The sequence below is a fragment of the Dromiciops gliroides genome, chromosome 4, assembly GCF_019393635.1.
Source record: "Dromiciops gliroides isolate mDroGli1 chromosome 4, mDroGli1.pri, whole genome shotgun sequence".
In the NCBI taxonomy this organism is placed as follows: domain Eukaryota; kingdom Metazoa; phylum Chordata; class Mammalia; order Microbiotheria; family Microbiotheriidae; genus Dromiciops; species Dromiciops gliroides.
In genome coordinates this window covers 197,327,933-197,353,031 of record NC_057864.1, presented here as the reverse complement: position 1 = coordinate 197,353,031, position 25,099 = coordinate 197,327,933, and the positions used below count along the sequence as shown (strand labels likewise).

General features: G+C 38.3%; 1 protein-coding gene across 5 annotated transcripts in view; it reads right to left on the bottom strand.

The window, feature by feature from the left end:
* RNF157 (ring finger protein 157) overlaps window positions 1–25,099 on the bottom strand; it is a 146,487-nt gene that overhangs the window by 80,139 nt on the left and 41,249 nt on the right. For 4 of the 5 annotated variants that reach the window (XM_044002958.1, XM_044002956.1, XM_044002961.1 and 1 more), the window contains exon 2: window positions 18,195–18,313. In XM_044002958.1, the coding sequence (XP_043858893.1) occupies window positions 18,195–18,313 (119 nt within the window). Of the gene's footprint in view, window positions 1–8,037; window positions 8,131–18,194; window positions 18,314–25,099 lie in introns of those variants that run through there. The other variant, XM_044002959.1, reaches the window with a different exon arrangement.

Genomic DNA, 25,099 nt, shown 5'->3' with positions numbered 1-25,099 from the left:
ATTTAATATATAATAAATAATTTCAAAAATCCCTGTTAAGGCCAAATGTCATATATTAAAACCTTGCTATTTCCTTTCCCACAGACATTTTCTCTCACAAGGCTGCAACTATTTTTTTCCTTTTGTTCCTCATTTTCCAAAGGTGCACTGAATTTTATGTCAACTAGAATGCATCATGTTTTGTGTATTCTTATATCCTGAAAGAATCAATCCTATAATTCTTGCAAAATGTGGACTAGTTGCTGGGTGAGATGGCACACACTTGTAATCCGTGCTATTGGAGAGGATGAGTTCTGGAGTTCTGAACTGCAGTAGGCTAAACTGCTCTGTGAGGCCAGCCCCCTGGGGTGGGGATGGGGGGTAGGGAGAGACTAGGCTGACTAAGGAAAAGCAAATCTGATCAGATTAGAAACAGAGCAAGTCAAAGCTCTCTCCCCCTGTCCTCCACTCCCCTACCTCCATCAATGGTAGTATTGGATCCAGGAGTTGTCATTGAGGTGAAATAGGAAAACCCAGTCTTTAAAAAAAAAAAAAAAGGAAACAAGTTTACAATGCTATTTCAGGTATCAAAGAACAGTTTAGTAAGTGTGCTAACTTGTAGGGTCAGATTCTGCACTTTAGTCACATATTAGTTTCTATTTATAGATATAATGATGTAATTGTGCTGTTATCTGGATATTGTGAAAGAGATTCTGTTTATATATTTGGAATTTATTCACACATTTCTGGCGGTTAAGTGTCAGGAAAGCACTTTCCCAAGGAAAAAGCCATTTAAAAATTATTTCCTCTTCTTTGGAAAAGACAAAAGATAAGACAAATGGAATGGAGTATGTCTCTCCAAGCTGTTTTTTCTGTCTATTCAAAAAAGCACAGCCAAAAATAAGTTAAATTTCAAACATGAAGACCAAAAAGTATATCATTTGCATGCTATAAAAAACCCCAACTAGTTTCTTTCACCCTATGCCCCAAACACAGTGACAGATGATAGACTTTTTTTAGACCAGACACGATGTTGTCAGTGTAGAAAGCTCTCAGTGAAGACCTTCTTCTACCTGTGCAGATTGGCACTTGTTCAACCACTTACAGGGACTTCTCTGGGGAACCGAGAGATTAAGTGCCTTGCTCAAGGTCACAAAGTCAGGATGCATCAAAGGTAGAACTTGAATCCAAGTCTTCCTTACTCCAAGATCATTCTTTATTCTTGACACTCCATCTCATACATAAGACAGTTGTGTTCTGTAAAAAGTTGCTTATAAATATAATATGCGGGGGCAGCTAGATGGTGCAGTGGATAGAGCACTGGCCCTGGATTCAGGAGTACCTGAGTTCAAATCGGGCCTCAGACACTTAACACTTACTAGCTGTGTGACCCTGGGCAAGTCACTTAACCCCAATTGCCTTACTAAAAAACAAAAAACAAAACAAAACAAAACAAAAATAAATATAATATGCGTAATCCAAATCATATTGTAATGCAATAGGAGAGCTAGTATTTAAAAAGAACTAGCTTCTTAGTGGATCCTTCTGTAAAGCAAAACATTCTTTTTAAGTCTGAGCACTTGCCTCTTACTTTATGTTTTACCAGTTTGTATTTTTCCATATGGGGTTTAAAAGCAAACAAACAAAAACGGCCACATCAGTCACTGAACCCAATAAAAAGGAAATACTTAAAGCTGGCATCATAAAAGGCAGACTAAGATGCCTTTCTGTTACACAACTCTCTCCCTCTATCTACAAATGGATTCATTGACAGGCTCCTTTAAATAATAATTTCCTCATTTCACACATGAACACAATGGCTATCTTTAAAAAAAAATCCATTTACACAACTTTTCAAGAACATATTTATTCAGAAAGCACAATTTTCCTCTATTTGTCTTAATAGTGACTAGCAGTATCACCTACCACAGTAGCTCTACCCAGGGGCATGAGAAAAATGAACAGCTTGCTAATGGTGCCTGGTTATAGAAGAAGGCCTCTAGCTGGTAATATAAGCCAAAAGACTCTAGGATCAAGTTCAACAACTTTCCCTTTGTGACCAGGGGAAAGGTTGGAATGCCTCGCCATGAAAGGCATGTGGCCAAGGAAGCAGCTGGCGCTGTCAATCCTCAGTCCACTAAACCTAAAGAAACCATAAACCTCAGTATTAATTTACACCAACATAACAAATAATCCAAATAAAGCAAGCAAAAGGCAGCAGCAGATCCTGTGCCACCTGGAAAGACAGGCAGGGCATATAATTAAAGATACTCAGATTATTTCTGAATGTGACCACCCCTCTCCTCACAAGACCTATAGCATAAGCAATAATAAAAAACAAAACAAAACCTGGTACTCTGGGAGCACAGACCCACTGATTCCCATTTGCAGACTGAGGATCCTGAAGCGCATGACAAAAGCAACCCCAAATTACAAGGCAAGAGTAGCATCAGAGACAACTCTGATGCCACTTAAATTAGGAGAGACTTTATTGGCAATGAAAACTTCAACCATTTATACAGCAACTGTGAAGAGGTTGAGTTGCAAACAGGTGCATGCCCCGCTCAAAGCTGCCAGCAGCTGCTGGAACAACCAGCTTGAAGTATTAATGGTCAGCAGCCAACATTGCTCTGTGTTTCTTTCATCCAACAATCTCAAGGCACTTTCCAAGAATTAAGCCTCGCATTCCTATAAAGCCAGTACTATCCCTGCTTTACAAATGGGCAATTTGAGAAGAATATTATTCACGGTTACATATACTTGTTAGTGAGTGGATCATAAAAATCTTAAGTCTTGACTTTCAGCACCCAACCTTCCCCCCTCATTCTGCACATTCCATCAGCTTTTGGGATATGGTAATGCACTTATATGATTTCGATATTACTCAAGAAAAACTAAAGACAGCTGAGTCAAATGACCTTTTCCTGGCCCCACCACTCAATAGCAACTGATATAGGAAGAGCCAGGAGCCAAAAGGCCTACCGCACTTCTGTTTTAAGAAGACAAATTTATTACCAAACCTACTCCAAATGTTTACTGGGTCAGATTTCCCTGGGAACATGTGTCAATCTTGTTTCAGTACTGTATGAAATCTGTCATCATCGCCTTTCCTGAAGCATGACAGCCACTGACTGATACCGGATATGGGTCTTTAGAGATCAAGCAGTGTGTTCACCTTTAATCACAACTTCTTCCACCAAACAAGTACAAGGTCGAGTAAGGGTATGACCTAGGGGCTGGTTCAGTAGAGTGGAATTACACAACCAAGATTAATTCACTAAAGAAATACTCCGAGATGTCAAATCCTTGCTATTTGTCCTCAGTTGAGTATATTTACTTGTATATCACAACCTGCAATTGAGGACATATACCAACTGATCCTTGGATGGGATGTGGAAAGATTGCCTGACTACATTAACAGAAAAAGAACACAAGGGACAGGGAAGATGCACCAAAAAGTCCTCCCCAAAGAGTAGCCTGTGGCAGAGCTGAACACAATTCTTTAACTGTTCCAATGCTTTCAATAATATCTGATCTGATATTCCTATTAATAAATGCAAATAAGGATGCATTTGATCTTTAGGATTTTTGTAATTGCAGGTGCCAACTTTCTTCCATAAACAAAAATGAAATAGAGCTTGCTATAAGCTGCAGGAGCTGGTATACTAGCCATACTGCTAGCGTAAAGTATTTTTCTCCTTGATATCCTTGCAAGCACTCATGAAAGTTTTCCCTCATCTCCTATCTAGGTCAGCATTTATATATAGAATCCAATGGGGAAATGCAATTCCTTAACATAGGGGTTCCCAACCTTTTCAGTCTCCAGAGCCCTGGGCTTTTGGTAAACTTTCCCAAACCTCAATTCACTGTAAATGAAAATAAATTCTAGAGTTTACCAATAATATGCACACAAAAAATAAAACAAGAATTTAATATTAACAATGATTTATCAAATATTCCCATACCACATGTGTATGTATATATACAAATATAAACACACATAACATATATGTATATCTACATTATAGACATATGTAATTTTTTTTCTAGGTTAGAAAACCCTGCCTTAATGCACTGACTATTGTTCTCTCTAGAGAAGAAAGCTTAAGGCCTTTCTCCCTGGCATTAGGCATAGAAAAGCTTCTTAGGACATTGTGACTATTATCCATTTATCTATGCAACTTTCCTATTTTGCCTTATATCTCTAAATTGCTAGGAAGAGCTCTCCCTGTTTCCAAAATTGTGATAATGCTTAGCTCAGCTCAAGTTTTTTTGTAACACCCTAGTTCTTGTAGATAATAGATTTCCCATCCTAAGCAGAGATAAGAAGGATGAGTCCCTGATCCATTCAGTCAATCACAGTCTTAGAATCTCTGGGAACTAGAAAAACTGTAACATATTTAATTCCTCATAAGTGGGATTCTTTTTGGATATAAAGGGAAAGCCGGAAAGTCATACTGGGAAGAACTTTAGAACTGCTTCCTAACTTCCCCTCTCCACCCACCGCCAACACACACACACACACACACACACACACACACACACACACACACATATGCTGATAATTCAAGACAGCAGGCTTCTGTATTACTTAGCTGGTGGAAGGCCATTCCTTATCTGAAGACCTATGAGGGTTCCTATCTACACTATTTCCTTGGAGACCTATGAGGGTTCCTATCTACACTATTTCCACTTATTTCTCATAGAGCTACTGCACTTTGCCTGCTCCCATTCCTTTTATCCTCTACTGGCCACAAAATTTTGGGGCCTCAGACAACTGGTAGAGACTCAATTCAAGATGAAGACCTGAGGAGCAACACATTTCATGAAATCTCTACTTCCTAAGAGTATCCTTCAATATATCTCTAAGTTTATGTGTGTCTTGTTTCTTTCTCCCCTGGGTATAGTAATTAATTTATTACAAATTACTCATTTAGAGGGTAACTGCCACTAAATGTGGGAAGCAGTATGAAATGAAGAATCTGATTACTCTTCTTCAACTGTTTTCTACAAACCCCAATAGTATCCCCTACTAAAACACAACCCCCACTAGTATTCTAATTATTCAACAATATAAATTAATTAAGTAGTAATGCAATTGGAATTCTGGATATAAATACCTTTCATTGTCATCACAGTCTGCCTTATTTCTACAAAGCAATCAATCTATCCCCAATATAATTTGCCCACATCCAGATTATGGTGTCTGTACTATACCAGCCCTCAAATCATTCTCCCTCTTTACTGAGCACTTGGCTCAGTGTTTTCCTCCATTCTCCACCTCCTGCCTTCATACTGAGAACCTCAACAGCAATGATGCTGTTGCTCCCTCAAATCCCTTCCCTTCTCAATTCCTTGATCCTAGAGTCTTTTTACTTCACCTCAGCCACACAAAGGGATAGTCACTAACACATTGGATCTCACCATTACCCACAAGCATTCTTCTACTTTAATAAAAACGACTTAGATGTCTAACCATAAATTAATATCATTCCATCTTTCCCTGTTTTGCTCTTCCTAAATCCATTCTTCACGACTTCTAATTCCTTTAGCCTCTAGTACTTCCTCTGGCCATTACCCCTAATCAGACTTTATTCACTTCCTCCCATCTCAAATTATGTCACTATAGTTAGCCAATTCAACTGAGCACAGTCCTCTACTTTCTAATCCTTTGCCTCTTGTTCTATTGCTGCTTATCTCTTGCAAAATTTCAGCTTTGGATAACTCCCACTATCTGTTTTCTTTGTTCTTACTCACCTTTATTTAACCAAACTGAAGGAAGTCAACAACCATGCTGAGTCCCAGGAGAAAGAAAGGGAAGGGAATAAACATTTATACAGCACCTACTATATGGCAGGCACTATGTTAGGCGCCTTACAAATATGATCTCATTTGATGTTCACAACAACCCTGCAGGGTAGGATGGTGTTATAATTTTATATTTGAGACTGAGGCAAATAGGGGTTAAGTGACTTGCCCAGGGACACATAACTGGTAGGTATCTGAAGTGAGATTTATCTTATCCGATTTTGCCTGAACCCTCACTCCAGCAAGGCCATGCTTTGAATCTTTCTTAATTATTCCTAAAAGCTTTTCATTTGTCAAGCTCCCACACCTCCCCCTCCACTTTATTGTCTCACTGAAGGGCCTTGACACTTACTTTACTGAAAAAGTTGGTGTTGGGTGCAGCTAGGTGGCACAGTGGAGAAAGCACCAGCCCTGCATTCAGGAGGACCTGAGTTCAAAACTAGCTTCAGACACTTGACACTAGCTGTGTGACCCTAGACAAGTCACTTAACCCTCATTGCCCCGCCAAAAAAAAAAAAAAGTTGGTGTCATTTGACATGAGGTTCTTCTTATCCTCTTCTTATCATTTCAGATTTCCTTGACATCATTCCCCACTTTCTCCTCCTTTTCCCTAGTCCCTGACAATGAAATGGGCTTCTTGCCAATGCCAACCCCTCTACATGTGCCTAGCTAATTACAGCCTTAATCATTACCTCCCTTTTTGAACTATTAACCTTTATCTACTTGTTCCGTCTCTTCACACACGCTCATCTTCCCCCATCCTTAAAAACGTTCACCAGACACTTCCATTCCCTGAAGATAATCAATCCATATCTTTCCTCCCTTTCCAAGCCAAAATTCTGAGAAAATCTGTCTACATGCCCTGCCTTCATTTCCTCTCCTCTCACTCATTCCTTAGTCATTTGCCATCTGGCTTCCAACCTCATCAGCTGACTAAATCCACTCTCTCTAAATTTACCAATAATCTCTTGTCAAATCTGAGGATCTTTTTTAGTCCTGACCCTTATCAGTCTATCTGTTGTATTTGACCATGCTGACCATTCTCTTCTCCTTAATACTCAATCATCTTTGGGTGTTCATGAAACTGCTCTTGCCTAGCTCTCCTGCTGCCACTTCTCTAACCACTCTTTCTCAGTATTCTTTGCTACTTCACCATCCAAATCATGACCCCAGCTAGAAGTGTTCTCTAGGGTTCTGCCACTATCCTTCTTTCTATATACTCTCACTTTTAACATCTCTTATCATTATATATCCGGTCCCAGTCTTTCCTCTTACCTTCAATCCTGCATTCCCAATTCTCGAAATCAACATTTCCAAAAACAGAATCTGTTATCTTTACCCTAAGACCTATCCCTCTTCCAAACTTTAGTATTTCTGTTGAAGGGACCATCTTTCTTCCACAGGTTTGCAACCCCAAGATTATCCCTGACTTCCCACTCTTACATCTTTTTTTATTGTGGCTTTCAGGTAGTCCAGTAATCCTTAAGTCATTTTTTCCTTCATCTATTTTCTAGATTTTACTGAGATATTTCACATTTTCTTCTATTTTTTCATCCTTGTGAATTCATTTTATTGTTTCTTGATGTCTTATGGAATCGTTATTTTCCACTTGACCAATTCTGATTTTTAAGGAGTTATTTTCTTCAATAAAGTTTTGTACCTCTTTTACTCATTTGGCCAACTTTATTTTACTTTTTTTCATAATTTTCTTACATTGCTCTCATTTATTTATTTTCTTTCTTTCTTTCTTTTTGCTTGTTTGTTTTTTGAGAGGGGCAATGGGGGTTAAGTGACTTGCCCAGGGTCACACAGTTAAGTGTCAAGTGTCTGAGGCCGAATTTGAACTCAGGTCCTCCTGAATCCAGGGCCAGTGCTCTATCCACTGCTCCACCTAGCTGCCGGCCTCCCCTCCCCCCCAGCTGGGTCTTGAAGCCCATAAGTATTTGAGGTTTCCAAGGTGGTGGGATCTGGGAAGACATGTGGTTACTGCTGTCCTGGTCTGTGCTTTGGTCCTTACCCAAGTAGGGCCCTTTCTCCCTTACAACCACAATTCCTTCCTGCCCTGGAATTGAAACCCGAAACTGAGTAATGGCCAATAGAATTGCCAAATGGCACATGGTCCTGTGCCCAGTGCTAGCACTGGGATCCCCTATTATCTCTTTCTGACCAGGTGTTCAATCCCCTTACCCTCTCCGGACATTAAGCTTTCCCAGTACCATTGCTGCTGCTGCCACCTCTTCCAAAACTCACATTTGGAGTAGCTTCCACCATGCTGCTTTCTCAGACAGCTTTCACCCCAGTGCTACAGTCTTCTCTTTTTGTCCTAAGCTGTCCTGGGCTGGAAAGATGACTTTTTGTTGGTTATGCAACCTAAAATTTGATTTGATACACATTTTAAAAGTTGTTCAGAGGGGACTATTGAGACAGCTTAGAAAAAATGCTCCTTTTACTTCATCTTGGCTCCATCCCTCAGCCTATCTTTTAAATATCAATATCCTTCCACTGATACTATACAGTTATAAATAATAGAATAGGGGCAGCTAGGTGCCACAGTGGATAAAGCACTGGACCTAGATTCAGGAAGACCTGAGTTCACATCTGGCCTCAGACACTTGACACTTACTAGTGTAAGGGGCTAAAATTCTAGCCAGTCTGTCTAAAATATCTAATGAGTGGTCGCAATAAATTGTAAGTTTTAGCAAGAGTTAGACTTTTAAGCAATTATTAAAGAGAATAGGGCAGCTAGGTGGCACAGTGGATAAAGCACTGGCCCTGGAGTCAGGAATACCTGAGTTCAAATCTGGCCTCAGACACTTAACACTTACTAGCTGTGTGACCCTGGGAAAGTCACTTAACCCCAATCGCCTCACCAAAAACAAAACAAAAAAAACCCAAACCAAACAAATGAAAAAAGAGAATAAGAATTTGGTGAAGAGAGAGAGAAAATGGCCTAGATTCAGCTGTCTATTTCAGGGAGCCAATGTCTCCTGCTCTTCTCCCCCCTAAGGTCCTCCAGAAAGAGCCCAAGAGAGCAAGCCTCGCATCTTTTATAGACAGTACCCACAAGCAAACATCACTTCCTGACGCCAAGGAAAACTGCATGGTTTTCCTCAGATGCCTTCTCCTCATGGCGGAGCTTTCCTACAGTAACTCCCCAGCAGGTGGTGTCATTCCAATCGTTACAGTCCCCCCTTTTGTTTCTTCAAGGAACATGCAGTGTTTCCTTGATGAAACACTAGCTGTATAACCCTGGGCAAGTCACTTAACCCCTGTTGCCCCACAAAAAAAAAAAAGTAATAGGATAGAAATCTCTAAAGAAAGAAACTAGCTAGTTAACATTTATGAAGACCTTTAAGGAAAGCATTTTATATGTGTTATGTCATTTAATCTTTACAACAACCTTGTGAGGTTGGTGCTATTCTTCTCATTTTATAGATGAAGAAATTGAGGCTGAGATACTTGCCCAGGGTCTCACTAACTGAGGCAAGGTCTTTCTGACTCCAAGTCCAACACTGCACAAAGGTATATGGTGAACACAAACAAACTGCAATGCATTACTAAAGAGGATTTATGCAGGAGCAGTACAACAGATATCATGAGAGAGGCATACCCAGAAAAGGAGGTGGGCTTACCAGCAGAGAGAATGACGTATAACCAATGGCTAGCCCACACACTCTACTGCTATTTATGCTTTTTATCAAGAGATTTGCAGGAAAGCTTCCAAGAATGTTGGGAGATTAACAGGAGAAAAACAAATATTGCATGGGAAATGAAGGTGTAGAGATAGGTTGCAATCTGATCTGCTGGGGGGAGTTCCCACATTGAGAAGATCACAGATCCAAAATACAGAAGTATGTATAAACAAGAAAAATAACCCAATGTTTAATCTACTAACAAAATACCCCTCCCCAATAACTCAAATGTAAGGTTAAGGCTGTTTTATACTTCAGCAATAATAACCACTGATAATGGCTAACATTTATATAGCACTAACTTTGTGCCAGGCACTATGCTACATGCTTTATAATTATTATCTCATTTTATCCTAACAAGAATGCTGGGAGATAGATACTATTATTATCACCAATTTACAGATGAGGAAACTGAAGCAAACTGAGGTTAAGCAACTTGCCCAGGGTCACACAGTTAGTGTCTGAGGCTGGGTTTGAATTCAAGTCTTCTTAACTCCAAGCACAGCATTATCTTGTTTAATTACAAAATGGGATATGAACATATATACTAGACCATTAAACTTTGCAGATTGGTACAAAGTCCAAAGTAAAATGGTATAATGGCAGCACAAACCTTTAGTTAAACTGTGGGGCAGCAGAAGGAATATTTGGAGTCCAAGGACTCAGGCTCAAATACAGTCTTAAAATCATTTCAGTTGTCTGTGTCTTGGTTTCTCATGTGTAAAATGTAAAATGAAAGAGTTAATTAAATTACCCCTGAAGTCCCTCCCAGTTATAAATCCATGATTCTAACTGGATAATTTACTTCTTTGCTGCCTAAAATGGATAGAACAGTTTTAAAAGTATATGTAAGTTATTTTGACATTAAAAGAAAAAAACAGAGGACTCAAGAAAATGTGAAACCTCTGTTGTAGGAAAAAGAGCAGAAAATACTGGGTAGCATGCTATGCCCACTTTCTTGATTTGAAGTAGCAGGAACATTTCAAAGGCATGAAGTATTCTGAAATTAATATAACTTCAATAAGCTTCAAGAGTACATACTTTCAAGGAGAAAGGAAGACAACTATAGATAAAAAGGGAAATTTAGAAAAGAAAAGAACCTTAAGATAGAAGACTTGAGTACAAATTAATCTTTCTAAAACAGCTGAAACTTCCTAAGGAAGCTGGTGGTATAGTAGAAAAAGTGAAGAACTTGGAGTTAGGAAGACCTGAATTCTTTCAAACTCTACCTCAGATACTTACTGGCTGTGTTACCTTAGGCAAGTCAGTTAACTTTTTGTGTGTGTGCCAAGAATGCTTTATTTACTTATTTGTTTTTAAAATAATAAACATTTTTATTTAAAGTTTTGAGTTACACATTTTATCTCTTCTCACCTCCCCTCCCCGCTCCCTCAGGCAGTAAGCAATCAGATATAGGTTATACATGTGCAATTATATGAAACATTACCATATTGGTCACTTTGTATAAGAAAACTTGAATAAAAGAAAAAAATGAAAGTGAAAAATAGCATGCTTCAGTCTGTGTTCCATCAATATCAGTTCTGTCTTTGGAGGTGGATAGTATGTTTCATCAATAGTTCTTTGGGATTGTCTTGGATCACTGTATTGCTGAGAATAGTTGTCATTCACAGTTCTTCATCAAGCAATATTGCTGTCTCTGTGTGCAATGTTCTCGTGGTTCTGCTCACTTCACTATACATCAGTTCATACAAGTCTTCCCAAGCCTTTCTGAAACCATCCTGCTTGTCATTTCTTATAACACAATAATCTTCCATCACCATCATATACCACAGTTTGTTTAGCCATTCCCCAACTGATGAGCATTCCTTTGATTTCCAATTCTTAGCCAACACAAAAAGAGCTGCTATAAGTATTTTTGTTCAAATGTCACTTAACTTTTAACAAATGCTTTTATTCATTGGCTTCTGTGATACCAGTTTCCCCATTAGTAAAATGGGGATTTATAATAGCACCTCCCACACAAGGTGTTGTGAGAATTAAATAAGTTAGCATTTGTAAAGCACTTTGCAAACCAAACATATTATTATTGTTAATTGTTGTTGTTATACTCATCAGGTCACTTTCCTGCTCAAGACTTCAGTGGCACCTTCCTCTTCTTTCTCCCCTTCTGCATAGTAATAAAGCACAAACTCCTCAGCCTGGCTTTCAAGGCCCTAAAGAATCTGCTCCCAGTCTACTTTTCCACAATCTTCACTCATCAGTATTGAATCAGTATGAATGAAATTTCAACCAGATTGTCTTGTAAGTTCTGAAAATTTCCTCCTCCCTATCCTAACCCTAACTCCATCAACTTCATCCTCACAGAATCTCAGAGCTAGAAGGGCCTCAGAATTCATCTAATCCAACCTACACCTGAATAGAAATCTCTCTGACAATATCTTTGACGAGTGGTCGTCCAGACTTTGCTTAAAGACCTCTAGTGATAAGGGATGCAATAATTTCTGAGGCAGCCCATTTTGGTTTGAGACAGCTTTTACCATTAGGAAAATTTTCCTTGTAATGAGCTAAAATTTGTTTTTTTCTAACTTCTACCCATTCCTTTCTGGGCCTTCTGGCTCTGCCTTCAGGGCCCAAGAAGAACAAATCTAATTACTTTTCCACATAATACAGCATGATCCCTATTAATGCAAATAAAAAATATCTCCTGAAGTGCTTTCGTGTAATTGAACTCACACTATTTGAAGTTATAATTGTGTAAAATATGGTCATTGGTTCCAGCCCAGTGGAAATAGGCAGTGCAAATTCAAATTATGTGATCACTTGAGGGAATTCTTTATTCACACTAACAGGGATAAAATCGTAATTTTTTAGATACTAAAAGATAGCTATACTATGGACTGCTTCCAGTCCACCAAGCTGCCTTTCTTCTTCCTTCCATATATACCCATCTTTCTCTTCTTCATGCTAAGCATTCCCAATTCCTTTAAACGATCTTCACATGGCACAGTTTGCAGTGTTCTTCACCACCTGGGTCATCCTCTTTTGGATTAACTGCTGTTAATCAATGTTCTTTCTAAAATGTGGTCTCCAGAATCCAATATTTTAGAAATATGTCAACCAGTCAATCAACTGAATCATACCCTAAGAACCACTAGATCTTTCCATCTGCCCTGCAGCTATATCCCACTATATGTCATCTCCCTTTATTAGAATGTGAACTCTTGAGAACAAGGGATTATGTTGCTTTTTTATCTTTGTTCCCAGTGCATGGCACAGTGTCTAACAAATGCTGTTCATTCATTCATTCATTCATTCATCACTGGCTTGTGGGATACCATGCTTTGAATTCCAACCACTGCAAAGATGACTGTGTCTCCAAAGAATAGTAAATGGGGTCCAGGAAAGTTATACAGGAATGTAATTAAGTGCTAAATTTTCAGTGTGAATATTTATACTTCAGAAATTTACAAATACTACAAATCTAGGCTTGATTTGTTATTTTGTTTATTGTCTAGAGGAAAGAAAGGGGGGAAATGTTAATAATGCAGATTACACTTAAAAGTGTGGTAAGCATTTTTTTTTTGAGAGCCAGTTGTTAAACATTTACCATCATGCCCCTGTTTATACTAGGTGGTGGTGTCTCCAGATCAAAGGGTATGCACAGTTTAGTGACTTTTGGAAGTATAGTTCCAAACTAATTTCTGGAATGAAAGGACAAATTCACAATTCCAACAACAGTGCATGAGTGTGCCTCTCCTCCTACAACTCCTCTAACAATTCTAGTTTTCTTTTTTTGGTCATCTTTGTTGATCTGAGAGATGTTAAGGTAGAACCTCAGAGTTGTTTTCAGTTTTGTTTCTTTTATTATTAGTGATTTATCTTTTCACTTGGTGGCAGATGTTGTTTGTTCAGTCATTTTAGCTGTATTCAACCCTTCATGACTCCATTTGGAGTTTTTTTGAAAGAGATACTGAAGTAGTTTGCCATTTCCTTTTCCAGCTCATTTTAAAGATGAGGAAATTGAGGCAAACAGGGTTAAGTGACTTGCCCATGTTTTCCCAGCTAGTAAGTATCTGAGGCCAGATTTGAACTACGTCTTCCTGACTCTAGGTCTGGTGTTCTATCCACTGTGACAGCTAGCAGCCCCTGGTGGTAGATAGCATGCATTTTTTCTTTTGGGCCTCTTCTCAGCCCTCATCCTTCTTGACTTACCTGCAGTATTTAACTTTGTTGACCACCTTCTCCTCCTGGACATTTTTTCTCCCTTGAGTTTTTGCAACTTCTCTCTTTGGTTTTCTTCCCCCCTGTCTAATTGCTCCTTTTGCTGAATTTTTATACATATCATGCTCACTAACTGTGGGTATCCCCCAAGTCTCTGTCCTATTCCCTCTTTATTTTTCTCTATATACTCTCAGTACTCTTATCAGCTCCCATGAATTTAATTAGTATCTCTATGCATATGACTCCCAAATCTATAGATCCAATCTTAGTCTCTCTCCTGAACTGCAGTCTCATCTCATCACCTGCCGACTTTAAATCAGATGTCTTATAGGCATCTTAAACTCAATATGGCTGAAATAAGATTCATTATCTTCTCTACTCCCATCCCCACCAAACACCCTTCTGTTAAAATTTTATATTATTTTAAAGAGTACAACTATTCTTCCAGCTTGATGATTTATTATTCATATCCTTGTTTTTATATATTTGTATCAATTTCCTATATGTCTTAGATATTAGACCTTTATGAGAGAAGTCTGCTGTAAAGATTTTCCCCCAGTTAACTGATTTCCCTCTAATTCTAACTACACAGGTTTGGTATAACCCAATTGTTAGAAAGAATAAGTTCCTCTCCCTTTTCATTTCTTCTCTATCATATCTCTTTCCTTTCCCCTTTTTTCTCCTTCTCTTAAACAAAAAGGTAAACATTAGATGGTAAACATTTGCTCATGATTTAGCTACTTAAAATTGCTCAGATATAGTTAACTTTCTAGGTTTTTCTTGTCTCTTATGTTTGCATTTCAAAAATTCTATTTTCATCCTTTCATTAGGAATGGCTGAAATTCCTCTATTCCATTAAAGATCCATTTTTCCCCTGTAGAATTATACTCATTTTTGTAGGATAAGTTATTTTTTGGTTTTAAGAGTTTTTATTTTTTTTGCTTTTTGGCATACTCTATTCCAAGATTTCCTCTTCTTCATTGTTATTGCAATATGATCTTGTGTTTGCCCAACTGATTTTCTTGATACTTCAACTCTATTTCTTCCTACTTGCAGTATTTTTTCTAACCCTGAAGCTCTGAATTTTGACTATGACATTCCTGGGTATTTTCAATTCAAAGTTTCTATCTGAAGTTTTTTTCATTTTACTGTATCTTCTGCTTCTAATAGATCATAAACAATTTTTAGATGACTTGTTAAAATACTGTATTCAGATTTTTAGTTTGTTCGTGGTTTTCAGAGTGTCCAATGATTTAAAAATATTTCTTCTTGACCTCTTTTCTAGGTCAGTTGTTTTTGGTAATGGATACTCCACATGTTCTTCTGATTTTCTGGTCTTTTGATTTTATGTGAATATTTCTTATTTTTTCTTGGAATCATAATTATTTTGTTCCTTTCTGTTTTTCAGGGTGCCATGTTTTCTATCTTCATTTCTAAGCTATTTATTCATTTTCTAATTCTTCTTCTCAAGGGTTCTTTTTTTAATCTCTTGCTTCATGTACTCCATCAACTCTTTTTTTTTTAATTTAATTTTTTTTCCAGGGCAATGAGGGTTAAGTGACTTGCCCAGGGTCACACAGCTAGTAAGTATAAAGTGTCTGTAACTGGATTTGAACTCAGGTCCTCTTGAATCCAGGGCTGGTACTTTATCTACTGCGCCACCGAGTTGCCCCCAACCCTCCATCTACTCTTTTTTTTTTTTTAATTATTTTTATTTTTATTTTTTTTTTGGTGAGGCAATTGGGGTTAAGTGACTTGCCCAAGGTCACACAGCTAGTAAGTGTTAAGTGTCTGAGGCCCGATTTGAACTCAGGTACTCCTGAATCCAGGGCTGGTGCTCTATCCACTGCGCCATCTAGCTGCCCCTCCTCCATCCACTCTTGAAGCCATTCTTTTTTCAGAGGATCTACCTGTACTTACTGTGGAATTATTTTCTCCATCTAAGTTTACCTCTTGGGCTTCTCTTAACCAACAGTATTTCTTAATTGTATTAGGAGTATTTTTCTCTCTACTCATGTCTCCAGCCTCAATACCTACACTTGGACTCTGTTTTGGGGTCAGGTTCCACTGCTTCTTGCAGTATTGGATTGAATAGATGAACATTAGTCCTATCTTCTGCAGTCTGGATATGTTGCCACTGCTCTGCCATAGTTATAGATAAGGTTATCTGGTCCCTAGTCCTCCTCTCTGCCCTTTTCTGCAATTCTTGTCCAGAATAGGGAAGTGGGCTTAGATATGAGGGTAGATTCTATCCTCTAATTCAATCCAAGGCTTATGCTTTCCTTCCCTGATGGCTCAAAACAGACATGGGCCTTAACCCATCTCTCTCCTTTTGCAATCCACAACAGGTTTTTGGCTTTATCTCCTGTTGTGACTCTGACAAACTGATCAAATATCAGAAATGGTAATGGCTTCAGACTTCCTAGGGGGCCCCAAGGTGCTCTACCTCAATTTCATCTTCTTGATCCCATGATAGATCTAAGAAATATCAAAGATGTAATGGTTTTAGGCCTCTTGGAAGAGCCCTTGTTACAGGCTGCCTTAGCCCCTCTGCCCCAGCTTTGTCTCCCTGATCAATCCTTGACTAGGATTTGGCTTTCTCCCTTGCTGTGGCTCTAAGAGAATATCAGAGATCATGCTGATCAGACTCCCAAGACAGCCCCAAAGTGTGCAAATAGTGTCCAGGCACCTCTGCTTCTTCTCTGTCCCCTCAGTCAAATACCTCTAGGATGTTGGCTTTATCTCCAGCTATAACTCTGTCAAGCCAAGGCCAAGATCCTCTGGGCACATCCCCTAGTCACAACCCCTCACTGGTTTCTGGCTGCCTATTTATTCAGTCCTAGATTGAATGGAGAAACTTACTCTTATTAGTCTTTATTCTCTCATTTCTTGCTTCTATAAAACTTTGCTTCCTCTGCCACCTTTTGCTGAGCAGTTTCTTTTGGGTTTTTTTTGCGGGGCAATGGGGGTTAAGTGACTTGCCCAGGGTCACACAGCTAGTAAGTGTCAAGTGTCTGAAGCTGGATTTGAACTCAGGTATTCCTGAATCCAGGGCCGGTGCTTTATCTACTGCGCCACCTAGCCTCCCCTGCTGGGCAGTTTCTTAGGGATCTAGGCTCAGCTGTCATCTTTTATATCATCTTCGTTAGTAAGTCATCCTTCAAAGCTTGCTTCCCACTTTGTTTATAAATCCACCCTTAACCACCATAGCAATTCCTTAATCTCTCCATCCTCTGCACTCCTAACCTGTTTGATCATATATTATTTTCTACTTCAAAACTTGAAGGGTCATCAATATGAATGCTCCTTCCACCAAGGTAGGTCACAACTCCTCCATTCTTAAGTAGGCCATTTAATGAAATGAATGAAAAAATATCACCTCATGGACAGTCTTATGGTGATGAGCCCCTTAACACTTAACGATGTAATGATTGGAATGATGCCACCTGCTGGAGAGCTATTGTAGGAAAGCTCTGCCAAGAGGAGAAGGCATCTGAGGGCAAACCATGTGGTCAGTTCCTTGGCATCAGGAAGTGACGTTTGCTCATGGGTACTGTCTGTCAAAGCTACCAGCCAATCAACTTGAGGAGCCTCCCATTTCTGGGAGGAGGACACAGTAGGAAGCAGATGCTAGCAGAGGGGCTCTTGCTTTTTTGGTTCCTGACCTTGCCATGGCAGGTTGGATGATGGGGTCTCTTAGAAATAGTTAGATTTTTACCTTTCTCTCTGATCCCAATGCTCTTTAATAAATACTTAAACACTTAAATATTCTTGCTAAAGCTTATAATTTATTGGGTACCACTCATTAGATTTTAGATAGTATAACTAGAATTTTAGTCCCTTACAACGAGGTTGTTTCTACTGTAGATCACATATGGCAATACCTTCTAAAGTTTATGCACTACTGAGAACCTTCAAAAAGCAAGGCCTTCTCTATACCAAGGTAAGGCATCAAGTTATTTCTTTTTTTGTGTGTGTGGGGCAAACAGGGTTAAGTGACTTGCCCAGGATCACACAGCTAGTAAGTAAAGTTATTTCTTGAATGTAAATATTATTTATTATTACACATTTCTTTATGTTACACATTTATTTGTTTTATTTCTCCAGCTGAACTATAGGTTTCTTGAGGGTAGATGGATATGTGGTGTACATCATCTATATCCTTAACAAAGCCTGGAACCATAATACTGCTGTGTAGTATATAATAGGCACTCAATAATTATTTGTTGAATAAATTAATGGAAGCTAAAAAACATGAATTCAAAAGGGGAAAATATTAAAGGACTATTAAAGATTCTCACATGATCTAGTAAAAAAAAAAGCTTTTATTTGTGGTATTTGCTTTTAATCCCAATACACTCATCAGTGAACTAAAGTCAGACAAAAAAACCCACTTAGATACACAGCTACGTTTGTACCTTTCAGCTTTGTATAAAAAAAAGTAGAGACTAATCTTTGCAATCTCAGTAATGTAAATGACTATACTAATCACTGAAACATCCAACAAAAGTGAATTAAATCTAGGTAACATACCGCTACTGGCCTGTTCCCCAGGAAGTTCAAATCACTGTTCTCTCCAAATAGATATCCTTCAGGGTGAGTTGAGTCGAACTTTTCTCCTCCCATAATGAAGTGGCTAGCAAAATAGCTTCCTAAATAGAGACAAACATTTAAAAGAAAAAAGTCAAACTGAGACAAACAAAACTGTTGATTTAAAAAAAAATCAGAGCAAATTGCAACTAGAGAAATCTTTTTTCTTTCCTAATTTAGCAAAACAGCATAAAATGGGGAATATCAGTAAATGACAGGCCCTGTCCTACCCCACTCCTATCCTGACAAGCTAGAAGACCAGGATATTTCCAACAGACACTGCAATAATCAGAAGAATGAAAACAGAGCTCAGAATTGTCAGGAACACTGTTCAGATAAGCCAGGAAACACTGCCAGACTGTGATGGCTCAGAAAAGATAAAGAGACACTTCAAAGTCACAAAAGGATACTGAGCAAACAACTGAGAATTCCAGGGTATTATCCCTTTTAGTTTAAAAAGCTGGATGCCAATTACCACTAAGTTTCTATGAACAGCTAACTCAGGAAATGCAGAGTTCCATTCAAATGCCCTTACCCTTACCACTATTCAGTCGGGCACATTTCCCAAACCTCACTGACAAAGAGATTATAAATGATTAGGAGGAGGTAGAAGTTGGGGTGTGTCAAGGTGACCACAGTGTTATAAAAGGCATTTTCCAATTCACCAAAATGTACTGAACACCTATAATGTGACAAATGATCAATCAACAAGTATTAAGTGTCTAGCAAAAACCAAGCATTGTATCAGGTATAGATAACACAAAGACAAAAAACATGTGCATGTATATGTCTATACAAGACACATGCAAAGCAGATACAAGACAGTCTTGGAGAAGAAGACACCAGCAGCTGGTGGAACCAGAAAAGGCCTCATCCAGAAGGTGGTACTCAACTGAATCATGAAGAAAACCAGGGATCCCAAGAAGTAATAGGTTAGGCTAGGGTATATTCAAGGCATGGGGGACAGATGGTGCTACAGTTCAGATAAGGTAGGAGTAAAGTATCCTTTGTGGAGAACAACAAGAATGCTGGTATGCATAAGCAAAATAAGAGAGCATGGAATTGCTTATCTGTCAGATTTATGGGCAGTGGAAGAATTTGGGACCAAAGAAGATATAGAGAGCAAAACAAAATGCAAAACAGATAATTTTGATTACAACAATTTTAAAGTTTTTGCACAAACAAAACTAATTTAACCATTATTACAAGGGAAGTAGAAAACTGGGAAAGAATTTTCGAAACAAATATCTCTGATAAAGGCCTCATTTCTCAATTATATAGAGAACAGAGTCAAATCTATAAAAATACAAGTCATTCTCTAATTGATAAATGGTCAAAGTATATGAACAGGCAATTTTTAGACAAAGAAATCAAAGCTATCTATAATCATATAAAAATGCTCTAGATCACGATTGATCAAAGAAAAGCAAATTAAAACATCTCTGAGGTATTACCTCACACCTATCAGAATGGATGTTGGAGGGGACATGGAAAAGCTAGGACGCTAATTCACTGCATTTTGGAGAGTAATTTGGAACTATGCCCAAAGGGCCAAGAACTGTGCATACCCTTTGATCCAGCAATACCACTACTAGGTTTATATCCCAAAGACATCCCCAAAAAGAGAAAAAGATTTATTTGTACAAAATATTTACAGCAGCTCTTTTTCTGGTGGTTAAGAATTAAAAATCAAAGGAATGCTCAGCAATTGGGGAATGGCTAAACAAGCTGTGGTATATGATGGTGATGGAATCCTATTGTGCTATAAAAAATGACAAGCAGGATGATTTCAGCAAGGCTTGGGAAGACTTGTATGAACTGATGTATAGTGAAGTGAGCAGAACGATGAGAACATTGCACACAGAGACAGCAATATTGCTTGATGAAGAACTGTGAATGACAACTATTCTCAGCAATACAGTGATCCAAGACAATCCCAAAGAACTATTGATGAAACATACTATCCACCTCCAAAGACAGAACTGATATTGATGGAACACAGACTGAAGCATGCTATTTTTCAACTTCTTTCATTTTTTCCTTTTATTCAAGTTTTCTTGTACAAAAGGACTAATATGGTAATGTTTTATATAATTGCACATGTATAACCCATATCTGATTGCTTACCACCTGAGGGAGGGGAGAGAAGAGAGAGGGAAGGAGGAATAAAATTTGGAACTCAAAACTATAAATAAAAATGTTTGTTATTTTAAAATGCAATAAAAGAAAAAAGGATGCTGATGTGACTAAACTGTAGAGTTCATTGAAGGGAATAATATATAAGAATGTTGAAAAAGAAAGATGGGAGGGCAGCTAGGTGGCGCAGTGGATAGAGCACCGGCCCTGGAATCAGGAGTACCTGAGTTCAAATCCGGCCTCAGACACTTAACACTTACTAGCTGTGTGACCCTGGGCAAGTCACTTAACCCTAATTGCCTCACTAAAAAAAAAAAAAAGAAAGAAAAAGAAAGATGGGGCTGGGTTGCAATGAGCATTAAACAAAAGAGTGGCTTATATTTGATCCTAGAGGTTAACAGGGAGGGCACTATATTAATTTCATTAATTTTCAAGAGTTTAAAGGATGGGGCAGCTAGGTGGCGCAGTGGATAGAGCACCAGCCCTGGAGTCAGGAGGACCTGAGTTCAAATCTGACCTCAGACACTTAACACTTACTAGCTGTGTGACCCTGGGCAAGTCACTTAATCCCAATTGCCTTGCCAAAAAAGAAAATTAATAAATAAAAAAACTAATGAGGACCCCAAAGAGCTTTCTTTATTTGGATCATATTTATCAATATTTACAACATTAGACATTTAAAAGGATGAAATAGTAAAATAATTATTCACTTCAAAATAACAATAATAAACTCAATATATGTTAACATAAATAACATATCTTTGTGAAAAATATATTCTCTAAAATAAAAAAAATTCGCAAGGAGTGGCATTGTTTTATATGTTTCCACAAATCTCTTTAATGGCTGGTTTAATAAAAGACAATCTTATATCTACCTCTCCATTGAATCTGTTGCAATATGTCATTTTAGTTGAATAAAATCCAGCCTTACATAAATAAATACAATTATAAAAAGGAAGAGTATTTTAATAGGTAAATAAAGTCTTCAAATTATCATGGAAATAGTTTCAACCTCATAGACCTCCTGAAAGAGTCTTAGGAACCAGAGGCAGCTAGGTGGTACAATGGATAGAGCCCTGGACCTTAAGTCAGGAAGATCTGAAATAAAATCCAGATTCAGATATTGCTAACTGTGTTATCCTGGCAAATCATTTAACCTTGCTTTGCCTCTAGTTTCCTTAACTGTAAAATGGGGATAATAACAGCACTTTGTGGGGTTATTGTGAGGTTCAAATAAGATAATATATGTAAAGCACTTAGCAAAATGCCTGGCATATAGTAGGCTATATATAAATACTTATTCCCCTCCCCACTCTATTCCCCACCTCCAAAGATCTGTAGACCACTTTTGAGAACAGTTGCCCTAGGTTAACATACTATATCCCTTTAAGTGGAAAACCAGTTTTCCCATAAGGAGCTTATATTCTAAACTGGGACATAGCATACACATATATAACTATATGCATCACACATATGTATATGTATATATATATATATATATAATGAATACAAAGTGCTTATGGGAGGAAAAATAATAGAAGCTAGAGGAATTAGGAAAGGCTTAGACAAAGGTAGCACTTGAGCCGAGTCTTCAAGTAAACTAGGGATTCTAAGAGATGAAAAGGGAGGGGGTATTCCTGGTATGGGAGCATAGCTGGTGCTCAGGCAGAGGTGAGATAGGAGATGGAGCATCATATACAAAAAAGAGCAAGAAGGCTAGTATAGGTGGACCATAAAGTACATGGAGAGAAGTTATGTATAAGAAGACTGGAGATCTAGGAAGGTTCTGAGTTGTGAAGTTTTAAATACAAGAGAGTAGAGTTAGTATGTGATCTTAGACCTATAGAGAGTACCCACAAAGAAGAAAAAATAGCAGATGATATTCCCAGAAATTCATAGGAGACAAATCTAAGAAGCCAGTAGTAAAATCCACAGCATCAAATGTCTATATACAAATGATCAAAGTTTAGGCAACAAACAAGAGGAATGAGAAGTTTTTAATTCAAGGGGGCATATCTCACCTCACAGGTATCAGTGAGATTTGGTGGGATTAAACCTATTACTAGACTATGGTTATGAAAGCTTATGAAAGCATATATCTTCTTCAAAAGAAACAGGACAAGTAAAAAGGGTCAGGAGTAGGGTAACATTTTATATTAAAACTATATTGGGGGGCAGCTAGGTGGCGCAGTGGATAAAGCACTGGCCTTGGATTCAGGAGGACCTGAGTTCAAATCCAGCCTCAGACACTTGACACTTAACTAGCTGTGTGACCCTGGGCAAGTCACTTAACCCTCATTGCCCTGCTCCCCCCCCAAAAAACCCCAAACAACTATATCGGGGGGCAGCTAGGTGGCGCAGTGAATAAAGCACTGGCCCTGGATTCAGGAGGACCTGAGTTCGAGTCCAGCCTCAAACACTTGACACTTACTAGCTTTGGGACCCTGGGCAAGTCACTTAACCCTCATTGCCAGGCAAAAAAATAAACAAACTATATCAGGGTATGTGAGGAAATCCAGGAACCAGAAGAAGGAAGCATCATTGAGAATATTTAGGTGAGGATCAAAGGATGAAAACACAGAAGTGATTTTGTTACTGAAGTATATTACAGACTACCTGGACAGAAAGGAAGAATAGATGTAGATTTGGGGAAACAGATCACAAGCCAGGCACAGAGGTATGATAAAGTAGTGATGGGGAACTTCAATTATCTAATCATCTGCTAGAGGTCTCCCTCTCTGTTAAAAGTAAAGCAGTTATTAACTTCTTGATCTGGCTCATCCTTCAGAAGAGATGAAAAACAAGGGGAAATTCTATTCTGGATCTGATTTTCACTATGAGAGGATCTAGTTGTTGAGGTAAAAATGATGGGAAACTGGAGGGGAAAGGACTACTCTATGTTGTTGTTGTTTGTCCTTTCTTGAAGAGAATCATGACATGTCATTATTTGCAATGAATTGAATTTAAGTCAGGAACAGCTGTGCAAAATCACCAGTCTCACTCTCTCCTCCAGAGCCATCTGGGTCCAGTGGCAAGATGTATTATCAGGATCACTGGAAATGACCCCGGATATTTTAAGGCAATTGGGGTTAAGAGACATGCCCAGCGTCACAGAGCGAGTAAGTGTCTGAGGTGAGATTTCAACTCAGGTGCTCCCAACTTTAGGGCCAGTATTCTATCCACTGTGCCACCTAGCTGCCCCCACTTACCACTCTTTGTAGTATTTGTGATAAAGAAGTAGAGGACAGCTGGGCATAATCTGACATGCACCCTCGATTTTAGGAAAGGAGATTTCAAAGAGTTCAGAGGAAAGATAAGTAGGATCTCACGGATTAAAATGCTTCAAGGGAAGTCTGCCCAGGAGGGATGGGAGATGTTCAAGGATAAAATTCCGAAGACACAAAAAGAAACAATTTCAAGTAGGAGAAAAAAAACAACCCACAAGATATGTCTAAATAGACAAATGTGAATGGACAAAGAACTCACCTACCACTTTGAATTTTTTGAAAAAAGAAATATACAGAAAGTGGAGGCAAGTCCAGATAACAGAAGATTAATATAAATGCATGGCAAAGTCCTATAGAAATAGTATCAGGAAAGTTAAAGCTCTGAATTAGCTGAGCCTAGAGAGGAGGTGTGAAATATAAGAAGAGTTTGTTAGGGTTTTTGTTTGTTAGTTTCTTTTGTTTTTAAGATATGCTAGAAGGAAAAAGAGGATCCAAGAAAAGATAGAACCATGGCTGAAGACAGATGGGACGATGACAACTGACAACATAGCTACCCAATTCTTACTTTGTTTCTGTTTTCTCTGAAAAGAAGAACTTTTATGTAGACTTCTATATATGCAGCAGAAAAATGACCAATGTAGAATTTATGCCCAAGATAAGTAAGGAAAAAGCCAGAGATCAGCTACCTAGCCTACATTAATTCAACTTACTTGGCTCAGCTATAGTAGCTGAGCAACTGTCAGTGATCCAGGAGGGGTAGCACAAGGTTTTTGTTGTTGTTGTTCAGTTGTTTCAGTACTGTCTGATGCTTCATGACACCATTTGGTATTTTCTTGGCAGAGATACTGGAGTGGTTTGCCATTTCCTTCTCCAGTTCATTTTACAAATGAGGAAACTGAGGCAAACAGGAATAAGTGACTTGCCCAAGACCACACAGCTAGTAATTATCTAAGACTGGATTTGAACTCAGGTCTTCCTGACTCCAGTCCTATAGCTCTATCCTCTGTGCCACTTAGCTGCCCAACCACAAGGTTAGAGGAGGGCAAATGTTGTCTTGATTTAAAAAAAAAAAAGAAAAAGAACAGAGTCAGCAAACTAAAATCCAGTGAGTTTAACTTTAATCCTGGGAAAATCCTAGAAAGGATAATTAAGGAGATAGTTGGAAAACATCTAGGAAGAAAATAGTGATTACATGGTTTCATCAATTGAGCAAGTCATACTTGATTAACCTCTTTTCCTTTGTTTTTTTTACAAGCTTAATAGTAGGATTTTTAACAAGATTAAATTAATAGATGAGGGATATGCTACAAATATAGATTAACTAGGTTTCAGCACTTTTGATAAAGAACCTCATACTATTCTGCAGAAAAGATGAAAACATATGGAGTTGATGCCAATACAATCATAAGGATTCAGAACTAGTTCACATTCAAAGAGTAATTGTTGAGGGGGTTAGTATCAATATTGCAAGAGATCTCCAACGTA